The sequence below is a fragment of the Capra hircus genome, chromosome 15, assembly GCF_001704415.2.
Source record: "Capra hircus breed San Clemente chromosome 15, ASM170441v1, whole genome shotgun sequence".
Lineage (NCBI taxonomy): Eukaryota > Metazoa > Chordata > Mammalia > Artiodactyla > Bovidae > Capra > Capra hircus.
Window position 1 is genome coordinate 42,485,975 of NC_030822.1, and position 13,659 is coordinate 42,499,633.

General features: G+C 43.7%; 1 protein-coding gene across 8 annotated transcripts in view; it reads left to right on the top strand.

The window, feature by feature from the left end:
• The window catches only part of TEAD1 (TEA domain transcription factor 1), a 269,495-nt gene that overhangs the window by 184,141 nt on the left and 71,695 nt on the right, over nt 1-13,659 (top strand). For 3 of the 8 annotated variants that reach the window (XM_018059574.1, XM_013969596.2, XM_018059569.1), the window contains exons 3-5: nt 7,386-7,450; nt 9,815-9,877; nt 9,967-10,029. In XM_018059574.1, the coding sequence (XP_017915063.1) occupies nt 7,386-7,450; nt 9,815-9,877; nt 9,967-10,029 (191 nt within the window). The remainder of the gene's footprint in view (nt 1-7,385; nt 7,451-9,814; nt 9,878-9,966; nt 10,030-13,659) is intronic. The other 5 variants (XM_018059575.1, XM_018059571.1, XM_018059573.1 and 2 more) reach the window with 2 other exon arrangements.

Here is a 13,659-nt window from a genome sequence, read left to right on the forward strand (position 1 = left end):
GTGCCCATCTTTGCATGAAATGTTCCTTAGTATCTCCAATTTTCTTGATGAGATCTCTAGTCTTTCCCATTCAATAGTTTTCCTCTGTTTCTTTGCATTGTTCAGTTAGGAAGACTTTCTTATCTCTGCTTGCCCAAGATAGTCCTTTGTCAATCGCTGCCTCATTGGGTGTTGCTGCCTTGTGGTGTCATCACTTTGTAGAAGGCATCTTTCTTTGCTTCTTCCCACTAGGTCATCTTTTTCTACTTTCTGCTGATGATTCGGTGTCAAACTGGATTACAGGGACATAGGAGCCTTTTATGCTCCTAATGATGATCCATTCCATAAATACTGAGCTGCCTGGGATGGGGAGGCAGAAGAAAAGATGAATGCCTTTGGGTTTGTTTGTTTGGTTTTGGTGCTTTCAGCTTATGGGATATTAGTTCCCTGAGCAGGTGTCAGACCTGGGCCCTTGGCCATGAGGGTGGGGAGTCCTAACCACTGTGCCACTGGGGAATTCCCTCATTGGTTCTTGTTCTGAGTGACTTTATGATCTGGTTGGAGCCATGGCATGTGCCGAAATGATCCAATAGACGGCAGGGGGAAAAAAAATGAACCAGCAGCAAAGAGGCCAGGGTCAGGGGCAGTGGATATTTAGGGAGAGGGGCAGCCACTTGCAGCTGGAAGGCTGATGAAGGACAAGGCAGTTGAGATGTAGGCAGAATCCCCACATATTGTAATGGACAAGGAGATGCAGGCTGTGAAAGCAATTGTGTAGTCAGCTGCAGAGCTCAGACATCTTGGGGTATTGACAAGAAGCAGTCTTACAGTGCCCTTGGGCCAAGTTAGGGTTTGTGAGAGGGTGTGGAAGACGTGATGGCTACAACCATAGCACCGGTGCCTGTGTGAAACAGCTTTGGTGTAGCAATCAGAAGCTTGAGTGTTCTTTCTGATTCTCATTCTTTCAACATGGGAAAAAAGTGTGGGGTTTCCTCCCTTGCCCTCCCAGCAAAGAGTGGGCCAAATGGTACCCTAGTGCAAGCCTCTTCCCCAGACCAGGATATGTGTTTGCCTTCAGACTAGCCGCAGCCAGGAAAGAGGAGGTTCCATTTATTGCTTCTTTCTTTGTGGCTCCCTGACTCCATTCAATTACAAAGTGGCTCTTACACTGTTAAAGCCGAGTGTCTCTGGGCTACAATTTCTAGCCACAGACCCTGCATTTGCTGTGCCTCAAACATGACCTTGAGGCCACATCGCATTACACCCAAGCCCACAACAACGTTAACCAGCTTTCTCTCTGGGTAAGACGAGCACAGCACAAACTCCATGCCTTTCTGCTGGCATCTCTGTCTCTATTGCCCCTTTAGCAGAAAATTTCACAGCAATCTAGGAAGCTGGAGAAGCCAATGATGGCCTCACTTTCAACTGTGTTATGTTATTTAGGAGAAAGGAAAAAGGAAATAAAAACTAGATCGCTGTGCCTGGTGAGTATCACAGTGTAAAGCGACAGGTCAGGCTGTATTTGTTTTTGCTGCTGCCTCTTGCCTGTGGGAAAAGCAAGGGCGGCTGCAGCTGCAGCATCTCAGATTTAAAGCTGTGATTCATTGTGCGTTTCTAAAGGGCACTGTGCGCTACAGAGGAGCTGTAGTACAGTGACACCTGGTGGTGAAGTGTGACATTGCCACTCAGCTCTATAAGCTATTGCAGGTACTTACAGAGAAAGGTCCGTCTACTCAAGACAATGATTTTTCCAGTGGTCATGTATGGAGGTGAGAGTTGGACTTTGAAGAAAGCTGAGCGCCAAAGAATTGATGCTTTTGAACTGTGGTATTGGAGAAGACTCTTGAGAGTCCCTTGGACTGCAAGGAAATCCAACCAGTCCATCCTAAAGGAGATCAGTCCTGGGTATTCTTTGGAAGGAATGATGCTAAAGCTGAAACTCCAGTACTTTGGCCACCTCCTGCAAAGAGTTGACTCATTGGAAAAGACTGATGCTAGGAGGGATTGGGGGCAGAAGGAAAAGGGGACGACAGAGGATGAGATGGCTGGATGGCATCACCGGCTCGATGGACGTGAGCCTGTGTGAACTCTGGGAGTTGGTGATAGACAGGGAGGCCTGGCGTGCTGTGATTCATGGGGTTGCAGAGTCGGACACGACTGAGTGACTGAACTGAACTGAACTGAACTGAACAGAGAAGAAGGGCTTCCCTGGCCGATCACTGGTAAAGAATCTGCCTGCATTTCAGGAAAGCTGGGAAGATCCCCTGAAGGAGAGCATGGCAACCTACTCTAGTACTCTTGCCTAGAGAATCCCATGGACAGAGGAGCCTGGCAGGCCGCTGTCCATACGGTAGCACAGGGTTGGACATGACTGAAGCAAGTAAGCAGCCGCATAATCAAGAATGAAGGAAATGAGTCGTGGATACTGTGAATATAGAATCTAGAGATTTCTGGGCTCAGAAAGACAGAGTGTGCAGTGGTCAAGGGGGACCTGAGGATCAGGTGCCTGGTTTTTAAGTGGCAGTTTCCTCTGTATATTTTTTTAATGCTGCTTCCTCTGTCTAAAAGGATCTTCAGCCTACCCCCTCCATTCTGCCTGTCAAAATCATGCTTATCACTCTAGTTAACGATAATGCACTCTGAAGGATGTAGGGAGGTTATCATGCCTGCCATTTATTAAGTTGGCTCAATGGATGGATAGAATGGACAGGTGGAGTGACATGTTATAAAGCAAATGTAGAAAAGTGAATGATAGGGTCCGAGTCATGGGTGTATATAGTGTTCACTGTGAAACTGTCTCTGTGGAAGACTTCTATATGTTGCAAATTTTTCATAATAAAATGTTGGAGGAAAGGACTTCCCTGCCTTCCCAGACAGTAAGGAATCTGCCTGTAATGCAGGAGACCAGGGTTTGATCCCTGGGTTGGGAAGATCTGGAGAAGGGAATGGCTTACCCACTCTAGTATTCTTGCCTGGATAATTCCACGGACAGAGGTGCCTGAGGGGTTATACAGTCAATGGGGTGCTGGAGAAAGTATAATCTGTCTTTAAAAGCTAGCTTCTCTTCCAGAACTTTGGGAAAGGCTTTCTAGATTGATGGAATTATTTACGACTGATGACCCACATATGTTGCTAGAGCCACTGTTAGTGGCTATCTGACTGGTCGAGCTGATCTCCTCGATCTTAGCTTATGTTTTGGACAGTGAACTCCTTGTGAACAGCAGACTAGGCTGTCTTTAAATATTGGATACTTCAGACAGGCATCGTGTAAGACACAAAGAAGAGATGGTTCCCACAGGACTGGAGGAAGAGTTTAGGAATATCATGATAAAAGGTAGCTTTGTTGAAAGTCAGTTTTGTCACATAAGGTTTATGGGACCAAACGCCACTGTGTGCATATGGGTGCTTGTGTTTGTTCGGGTCCGGCTCTTTGTGACCGACCCCACGGACTGTAGCCCACCAGGCTCCTCTTCCTGTGGAATTTTCCAGGCAAGAATGCTGGAGTGAGCTGCCACGTCCTGCTCCATACGTGTGTGTGTTTTTGGAAGTGAAAGAAAAATGAGGGTTAACATTTCTAATATCCAGCATTCTTCCCAGCTGTGAAACAGGACTGCTGCGTGGACCAGAGTCCCACTACCAGTTACATCCGTGGTGTTTTGTGTCTCTGAGTTTCCTGTCCTTGGTTGGAGACTTCTGAACCTCAGTTGTTGTTGTCGTGTGTGTGTGTGCTCAGTGTCTCACGCTTTGTGACCCCATCATGGGCTACAGTTCATGGAATCTTCCAAGCAAGAATACTGGAGCAGGTTGCCATTTCCTACTCCTGGGGATCTTCCCGACTGAGGTAGATCAAGGGTTCATACCTGTTTCTCTTGGGTCTCCTTGCATGCACATTTTCCCCCACTGCACCACCTGGGAATCCCTTCTGTACCTTAGTACCATGAGTCAAATCTAGGGCTTTGAACTGTATGGATCCACACCATTTGGAGGGTCATGCTCTAGAAATATAAATAGGGCTCAGAATGTCCTATGAAGGTTGCTAACAAGAATTCATTCAGAACCAGGCACCCGGAAAGAGACTCCAAAATCATTTGGAATGACATACTTGTTTCCTTAAAGAGTAAGCATATTATAATTCTGGGAAGATTTAGAATATAAAATTTTTAATATAATCAATACCATAGTGTTTATATTTTTATTTTAAGGATTTGTGCATATGAGGTCTTCAGTATGCATATTTAAAATAATTTGGCTCACATAACAGGTTAGTCTGTATTTCCAAATTAAAATGTGCAATGAAGTAATTGACTTAGACTTGATTTTGGGAAGGGTTGAAGTCTTAACTAGATTTGTAAGCAATGTTGGCATACTCAAGAGAATTTATTAGGTTTCTAAGAGTTGTTTAAGGGAAGGTTTTGTAAGTTAAAGAGTTCTAATATTAAAAAAAATTAAATTAACTATAGATTAGGTACATAGTTTAAATGTTTGAAGGAGTTTAACTAGGTTCGTAAAATGGACCAAACATTAATCCAGTACCCTTTGAAAGTGGTTATAAAAATTATAGGATATGTAAGTAGAATTGAAAACATAAAGAAAAATGAGGGCATTAAAAAAAAAAAAACAGATGAAATAAACATTTTAAAGTCAAGTAAACCTGACTGATGTTTCTCTGCACAAAACCACCCTTAGAATCATTTTTTTTTTTTTTTTAACAACACATAAAGTAAAGTGACTAACGTTGCACTTTGAGTTCACGGTAGATGCTTGGTATTAGTGGAAGTTGAATTTATAATTTGAATCAGCAATATTCCTTTTGGTAAGGCAAGAAGAAACACATAGCAATCTCAAGTTAATTACTCCTCTTGGCTTGAAACATGGTTTGGAATAACATAGAATTTGAAAGGAGATCTCGCTCTTGTAAAGAATGGGGACATGAGAGTCTTGACAGACTTTCCATGATACGACGTAGCATCTTGCTCAGCACATAGTAGATGCTCAGTGAGGGCCTCTTGTAGAAGTATTTTTAGAAGCACTTTAATCAAATTATGAGTAGACATTTTTTATGCCACTTCATAAACCATAGGGTGTACAGTCAAGTGTGGCTTCCTGGGGACTGATCTCATCCATTCAACCAAATGCCATAAGAAATTAAAAACTGGAGATATAAGTTATAGGCCACTTGGATCAAGCTATTCTGTCTGCTTTCAGAGAAAAATAAGCAAGTCTGGGTCCAGGAGGCATTTTTGCCATCTGGACAAGGTTCAGATGAAATTGCATGTAATTCAGAGCCCTAGATTTATTTCATCCCAGCCACTCAGCCCTGAACAGGGTGCACAGTGAGGCCCCGAGCTGGAGGATGCTTGGCCCCTCTGCAGACATTGTCATTTAGGTCTGACTTCTGGTAATTAGGCACTCCTAGCTGGGCTCTGCTGTCAGGCAGCCTTTGAGACAAATTGCAAAATCTGTACAACCATCTGAGAGATGGCGAAGTAGACCCAATGACACTACAGGGGATATTGGTAGGAAAGAGAGTGCTTTGAGAAGCAATCCTCAGAACTGAATTTAGAGGTCCTTCTCCTGTGGTTAAAGAGTGAGTTTGGTCAGTCACAGAGTCAGGATTGACAACTTGAAGGTGGGAACGATAGGCTTCATCTGACAAGATGAACTGCAGTAGAAATAAATGGAATGTTTTGTATTTGGATCTGAAAATCCCAACTGTGCATGAAAAGGCTAGGAACAGGGGTAGGGATATATCTGAGAAGTAGCTCATATGAAAAAGACCTTGGAATTTATTGACTTCAGTTGACAGTTTATTGTAATCCCCCCAAATCTAATGTGGTGCTGGGCTGCATCAACAAAGATGGAGTATTTAGGACCAGGCAGGTGACTAGAGTTCTGGGCTCCAGGCTGTGAAAGGAAATGACAAAAGATGGTCACAGGATGGAGGTGGGAGTGTTCCAAAGTTTGCCACAGATAACAAAAGAACAGGAAAGGTTTAGCTTGGATAAAGCGCTGCTGGAGGACGTTAAAGCTGTCAGAAATTTCTGTGCGTTAGGAACTAACCTTCTTATTAAGAGATACAAACGAATCTGGGGGGTAAAAGTTATAGGAAACCTCGAATAAGGAGGGTCTTTTTATCTTTCAATATGTTTTAAGGCAGAATGGGCTTTTTCCTTCATTCTAGAAGTGCTGGCTTCTATAAGGACTCAGACTTTTAGGGGCGAGAAAGAGCGGCTCAGAAGTACTTTGCAGCCCCAAGATTCCACAATTCCTTTGCCTTCCAGCAGTGACTGTGTTCTGCATACTCCTAACACAGGCAGGTGGAGAACAGAGGCATAATTATAGGAATGTTCTAGGCAGCAATGGGAGAGGTTTTTTGAATTATTAGACAAGATTCTCATCAAGACCCTCTCACCAGAGCATTCAGTTTCTTTTCTCTGCTGGAGAGGTCTGAGGAATGCAGTTCTTCCCTTTCACCAGAGGCTGTGTTAGTGACTCATTTTTTCTTTCTGTGCGCCCAGCAGTGTGTCCTGTGCTGGGGAGACCTTGGGGGCAAGACAAAAACTCTTGCTATCTTCAGCTATGCAGTATATGGAGAGTGAGACGGTACATACAGATTAGACCGCTGGCTGTACTGTTAGTTTTAAAGTGACAGTTTGGACCCATGTGTTCTGTATGAGTACATTTTTATTTCATGTAGAATTAGTAATGCATTTCCCCACCTGGCTTTGGGGGTTTATTTTCCCATTTATATTATAGCTCAGGTCATCTGTTTGAGATTTTTCAGTGTCTTGGTGCAGATTTGTTTATACTTTAAGGCACTTTCCCCCGAAAGTTATGAAGGATGGAAAAGATTGAGTCATTTTTCTCCTCCCCACTGACAGCTTTGTGTATAGTTTATTACTGATTCAGTGACTACCTTTGGGGGCTATCTGCCTTCATATTGTAACTTCTTTTCCTTGTGTTTCTGTGATCACAGCAGTTCATCCTCTCATGGCTATAATGACACTAACTGGAGCTAACTATGAGTAGAAACCTGGGTGAGAAGAAATGGATATGAGAAATGAAACTAGAACGGAAGCCACTCTGTGTACTTCCACATTAATCTTTGTATTTGTTTATACAAGTGACCATCCGTTTAGAGACAAGCATGCAAACAAACAAAAGGCACATTTTAATTGCTGATTGTAGTTCATGAGGAAACTCCCTTCTTCCTAATTTCCCTTAGTAAATATTTTCTGCACAAATTATACCTTTAATTTTTCTAGCATTAATAAACTTACAGATACAACTTAAAAATGCATGATTCTGAATTCTAGTCTTAGCATTCAGAGGCTTTTTACACCTCACCCCTGTCCCACTCACGCACCAAAGTAACCTACTTTCTTGTAAATTCTTCTTTCTTTCAGGTAGGAATGAATTGATAGCCAGATACATCAAACTCAGGACAGGGAAGACGAGGACCAGAAAGCAGGTAAAGTAACCGACCTGGAAGTTGTGCATGTCAGCGAATGGCCCACGGAGGCATTTTGGCTGCAGTGGCTGTCTGTGCTTTGGCTCCTAGGAGCCCCCAACCGGAGTTCCCTGTAAGGACGTCAGTGTTGTAGGTGTTTGAAATTGGCTCCGTTTTTCACTGTTCCTCATTTCAGAGACCTTTTATTCCATGGTCTCTGGAGTTGCTTCTATACACATATGGAAAAGTTTCACTGCTAAGGACAGTGTACGAACTGCTCCTGTACTCTAAATCTTCAATTTTCTTTCCCAAACTGTGCATCTGCAAACATTGTAAAGGCTGCAGGTGCAGATACACTTTGCAAGTCATGAAATTTTGAGATTTTGCGCATTGTAAAATCCTGGAACAATTACATATTAGTCATCTTTTCACTGCAAAAGTAACACTAGCAGCCGTGAGCACTGGCCAGAAAATGAGGCTGAATGATGTGCGTCCAGGGAACTGTTGCTCCTTAAGCTATGGCTTTTTGTCAGTAGCTGCTGTGACTGAAATGAAGTTACAACTTAAATACCTTTGTGCAGCACTGGGTCAGGAATTTTCCTCTGCCCTCCCATCAGGGCTGTGGTGCTCTTCACTCCTTGTGATGTAAACTAGCTCAAACCTCTAACCCAGTTCAGAACTGGAATGGATGAGAAATTAACATTTAATGAAAAGCAGAAAAAAAAAAAAGAAATGGAAAGGGGGGAGGGAAATCAAACCAACCTCATGGGTGAGTTCTCAACAAGAAAAAAAAGAAATATTTATAATATGTGTTTCAGTGTTGACTATGCTGCCTGATTCGGCAGGAATTTTAAAAACTTATAATCAAACCAAAAGGCGAGCTCAGTTGTGAAACCCTGAGCAGTGGATTCCAGTCCTCTGCTTGGGTGATGAGCTGTTTTTCTGAGTGTTTATGACGGGGAGAGCTTTCCCCGGGAATGCCCCGGTGCCCCCGCCGGGAGCCCACTGCTGAGTCAGCGCAGAGGCAGGTGGCCTCCCGCCAGTGCTCTGAGGCGGGCATTGTCTCTTCAGTGGATGTCTCCCCCTCCGTGGCCCACAGCAAGCCAGTGGATCACATCAAAACACAATTCGGGTGAAAGCAGGAGCCGGATGGAGAGGTGAAGAGGATGGGGGAGTTCCTGCTTCTCCGTACTTAAAAAAAAAGTACAAAAGCAAACAGAAAGAAAAAATTGATAATTGATACTGGAAAACAAAGTTAGAGATAAGCGGATCAATTATTATCATAAAGCCTGTTTTTAAGCTCCCTAGAGTGTTTGAAATCAAGTAATGGCCTCACAGTCTGAGTCGCTGAACTTCCAAATGGAAGCTTCTAAATTTCTGAAACAGACAAATCGAATTCCCAACATACTGAAAGTCCTGGACCTGGGCTGTCTGCTGATCTGTGAGCTCTGGTCATGTGCCCAACCCCTTCAGTGAGGGGAGGCTTCTAAATTTAACCAAGTCCTGCTGAAAGAGATGCAAATTTGTTTACCCAGTGGAATCATTGTGTTTCAGAAGCCCGGCTTGGCTCCGTTTCCACACCCCGGCATCCTGGGGATGTTTTTAGGCAGCAGTTGGTGATACCTCTCCAATGTGAATTTGTTGTTCAGCAAATCCGTGTGGTTTTTCAACCCAGATTTTTAACAGGATGGCTGGCTGGCTGTATTCACACTTTTCGCTTTGTAATAATATGCAAATCCACTTGGCGCCCAGTCAATACCCAAAAGAGTGGAAGGATTAAAGATATTTATAAGGGAAAAAAAAAAAAAAGCTCTGCTAACTGGGTCTTTCCATTTCTCTTTGAGATCTAATTTACATGTCAGTATTATTTTAACATTTGCTACAGAATCCAGAGCTCTTAATGAGATCAGAATACAACCGACAGCTTCAGCTTTTTGATTCTGCAGAATGTGCTAATTTATGGATAGTCTCTTCTAAATTGAGAAAAAGGGATTTTCCCTCCTGATACTGAGAAGCTATAAATATTTTCATTTACCTCTACCCCCACCTTTTAAATTTTATAAAGAAAACAACCCCACTCTCCCCCTCTCATCCCGTGGCCCGCAATTTCTCCTGAGTGAGAAAACTAATATTAGCTTCAACTTTCTTCCTGAATCCAGTCACTGCAGTGATGACCCAGTCTGAAAAGCTTAGAGCAGCGCTGGGGGCTTGGTGTCTGGCTGGGACTGTGTATTCCTAACTGCAGAGCTTTGTTGAGATGCAAATAACCTCCCCCCCACCCCCCACCCTGAAACCCTCCCAAGGAGTAGCGATTTTATATTTGATTTCCTTTTTTTGTTTTGTTTTGTTTTGTTTTGTTTCCCCTCATAAACCCGAACAATGTAGGTGTCTAGTCATATACAGGTCTTAGCAAGAAAGAAAGTTCGAGAAATTCAAGCCGCCATTAAGGTACGTCTGGCTTGCCCAGTTGTAGGGGGCTTTTCATCTCCATGGTTACAGGCTTTTCCTTTGTTTTCCTCCCTTCCCCTACCCTGCAGGTGTCTAGTCACATTCAGGTTCTTGCCAGAAGGAAATCTCGTGATTTTCATTCCAAGCTAAAGGTATGCGCTTTCCTGCTTTTTGGCTTGTGGTTGCTATGCATCTCACTTCCTGTTTTCCATGGTGACTGGTGAATGCCTGGTGCTGGGATTCTGGTAACCTAGTTTCCTCGCATGTGAGAGCTGTTTACATTTCTTTGTGTCTAATCTCTCTGTTTCTGTACTAGCCTCACATTAAGCTCAGAGTGTGTGGTGTGTGTGTGCGCGCATGTGTGTGTGTGTGCGTGCGTGTGTGTGTGTGTGTGTGTGTCCCTAATAACAATGCAAACGCAGCAGAGAGCTAGTCTTGATAACTTTAGCACAGAAACATTTTTTTTTTTCAGTCTTCAAATACCTACCAAGAAGCACTGAGCTAAGAGAGGGAAGAAAAGTCCAAGAGATGCAAAGTTGGTGTAGAAATTATAAATGAATCATTTCCAAGAGACCATCATGAAATTACTTTTTGAAATTTTTAGAAATTATTTTAAATTTGTGTTTTTGATGTATTTTCAATACTTATGAAAAATACATCTTCTTCATGGAATTTTTTATGTGTTCTTCCAACAGAGAATATTTTCTGTCACATTTCTTCCACATTTCTTAATAATATTTTTTTAACTGTGTGGCTTTGTTAATTAAAACAGAAATTTGAGGTGAGGCCTTAAAAAACAAAAGATGGATCTTAGAGATGAGAAAGCTTTTGATCAAATCCATGTTTGCAATTCTGTTTATACTTGAATTTAATTTTTTTTTCTTCATGTGCCTCATTACCTAGTCTTTTAAAATATATTTCATAGCAAAAACAGAGGCATGGACAATTTTAAAATGCAAGTTCTCTTGTTTTCTCCCTTTGCAAAGTTTGCAGTAAAGTATACATGACTCTCTTTTCCCCCCTAATGTCCTATTTTAGAAATGCAGAGGGATTATAGTTTGCATGGAGGCGCTTTATAATAAAAATGAATCCATAATCCATAGTATTGTCTTTCTCCCATGCCTGTTCTTGGTTCTCTTTTGATTTTTTTTCCCCCATGTATTAAGTAAATTTGTATGTTTGTCCTAAGCTAAAGAACAAAGTGCAATTTCACAGCCCTAAGTGGTGAAAGCCAGGACTCTTTCCAAAGTCCTCCAACTTTTTAAATGCAAACAAGGCTGGCTGTGGAATAGGACTAGTGACCAGGAAGGCGCATTTGGTGTGCCCTCTGCAGTGGGCAGCATGCTGGCTCGCTCGCACGTGTGGCTGATGGTGGCTGGCTTTTAGCTGCACTGGCTGAGCAGTTGGAAGACTAAAATAACTTTGTAGCTCCTGCTTTTTAACCAAAGGTGCAGTCCTTTCTATGTGGATGTAACTACCCCAGTGTTTGCTCAAGTTCTCACTCTGTTTCTAGTTTCCCTAATGGATTAATGATGTACAAATAAGTTTATAGACATCAACTTTGTGTTTCCAATCTGTGATGTTATAAATTGCTCTGTTTCTGCACTGTGTGGTTCCTGTGTCCTCACTGGGGCACACAGCCCTAAGATCGAAAGCCCTGTAAATGGTGGATAAAGCTCTCCTGGTCAGAGGGGATCACTATGGGATTCCACAAGCACTCTTTTTCTCTCTTGGGGATGCTACAAATCTTCCTCAGTGGAAACAGTTTTGTTGTTACCTTATGCGTATACAAACATACCAACACACGGTTGTATTTGTTTTTGTTTTTTTAAAAAAAAGACCTCTCCCCACTTTCAGCCAGCGCTGGACCATTTCCTCTGGAGTAGGCACGAGGGGGAGGCAGAAACATAGGCAGTGGAGCAGCAAGGCGCTCGGCATTTCAGCTCCAAGAACCACCTCCTTCTTCTCACGGTTCCCCTCCTTCCTGCCTACCTCATTATTCTGGGGAAAATGGAGGCCTTTGTTCTTCCCATCAGCTAATACCAGTTGAGCGTTCCAGGCATGGCGCTCATCATGGTGGGCAGCTAACAACCAATCCTCTATTCATAGAGCTGGCTGTGGAAGTGGGAATGTGAAATACAGGGCGCGGTAGGGTAAGTGTGAGCAGAGAGAGCCAAAGGGAAACATGCAGGGAGTCCCAGGGACAAGTGGCATGGACCATGTCTGCTGAGTCTGGGGATGAAAGGAGGAGTTAGTGCAATGCAAAGCCTCGTGTGTTCTCACGCGTTAGCTCACTACAAAGTGAGTTCTGTTCTTCAGATTTTGAGCAGTACTATTGAGGAAACCAGGTCTCCAAAGGTTCAGTTAACTCACCAAAAGCCACCAGTGTAGGAACAGGCCAAGTCACGATTTGAACTCAGATCTTTCTGAATTCTAAGCCACTGTTCTTTCAGACGGGGTTTCATCTGGCAGAGGCTAAAGTGGTTTTTAAGCAACAGGCTTCATGTCAGTGTATGGGGTAGACAACCTGTCACCACCCCTGATGCCCCTTGGAGCTGGGCAGACAGCCCCTTCTTCCCATAATCCCTCAGCCTCCACATTTTAGACATAAGATGATTTTTAAACTTTCAGCCATCGGTGGAAACAGTGTGGGCTTAATTTGGGATTGATGCTGTGCTGATAATCAGTAAGACAGGGGCAAGATGCGTTCCTAGCTGCAGAGTTGCTGCGTCCCCACCTGGAGGGAGTCAGGACGGCCGAGGAGAATAAGGCTGCCTGTCACCTGCCTGCCTTGCTGCTGCCTTCATCTCCCATGGGCATTTTATGCTAAAGACGCTCTCCTTCATCTTCCTAACCAGCCCTTCCTGGGAAGTGGGCTCAGCCCCATGAGCCTGGTAGGAGAGGTACCTATCCCCACTCGATCTGCACTTCCTTGTTCAGCTCTGGAGTCTAATAGTCAGGGGAGGCAGGGATGAGCATCCTCACCAAGCTCCTGGTGCAGTCAGGTTGATAGCCTCTGTCTTCTTGGCCTCCCAAATAAACTCGCTGTTGAAAGTTGAAGTCATCCCAATAGACAAAAAGGAGAGCTTCTGAGCGGGGTGGGGATGGCAGGAAATATCCAGACCCACAAGAGGGGCCTTGCTTTGTCTTAGGTGGTATGACCAGGCTTCCTGGAGGAGGTGGCTGTTGACTGACCATCTCTGGACCTGTCCTTACTGAGCCTGCCCAGCCAGGCCCCTCCCCATTTCTCCACATGCTCAGCAGTCAGAGGATTTCTGTTCTCTGGGGTGAACAGGCCTGTGGCCCTCCTATGAAGACTGGAGTTGAGTTTCATTTCTGTCCTCCCCTGGAGTTTGAAAAAGCAGTTTACTCATAGGCAGGGCCAGAGCCTGGTATGGCTTCCAGGGTGCCCTCCTGCCTGTGAGCCTGTCTTGACTTTCCTCAGAAGGGTGTGGGAGAATTCTTTAGGCTAATGATTTTCTAGCCTTTTTAAAGTAGCAAAATTCACATTTCAAATTGAAATCTTACTTGAAAATTTCAATATATGAAAATGTAAAAGCTGTTTTAATTAAAACTCTCACTCTCTCATCCTTAGCAGCAGCCTCTTTGGCTGGTTCTGTTGAATAAAGTTTGAAAACCCACTGCTTTAGACAGAAGGTAAAGGAAAGGGCCATCCCTTTCAGCCGTTCTTCTGGCTTTCTTTATACCAGACAGCTTGGGGATCCCACTGAAAGCCCGCATCTTCTGAGTCCCATAGCCTATTCTGCCATATTCTTCTGAAG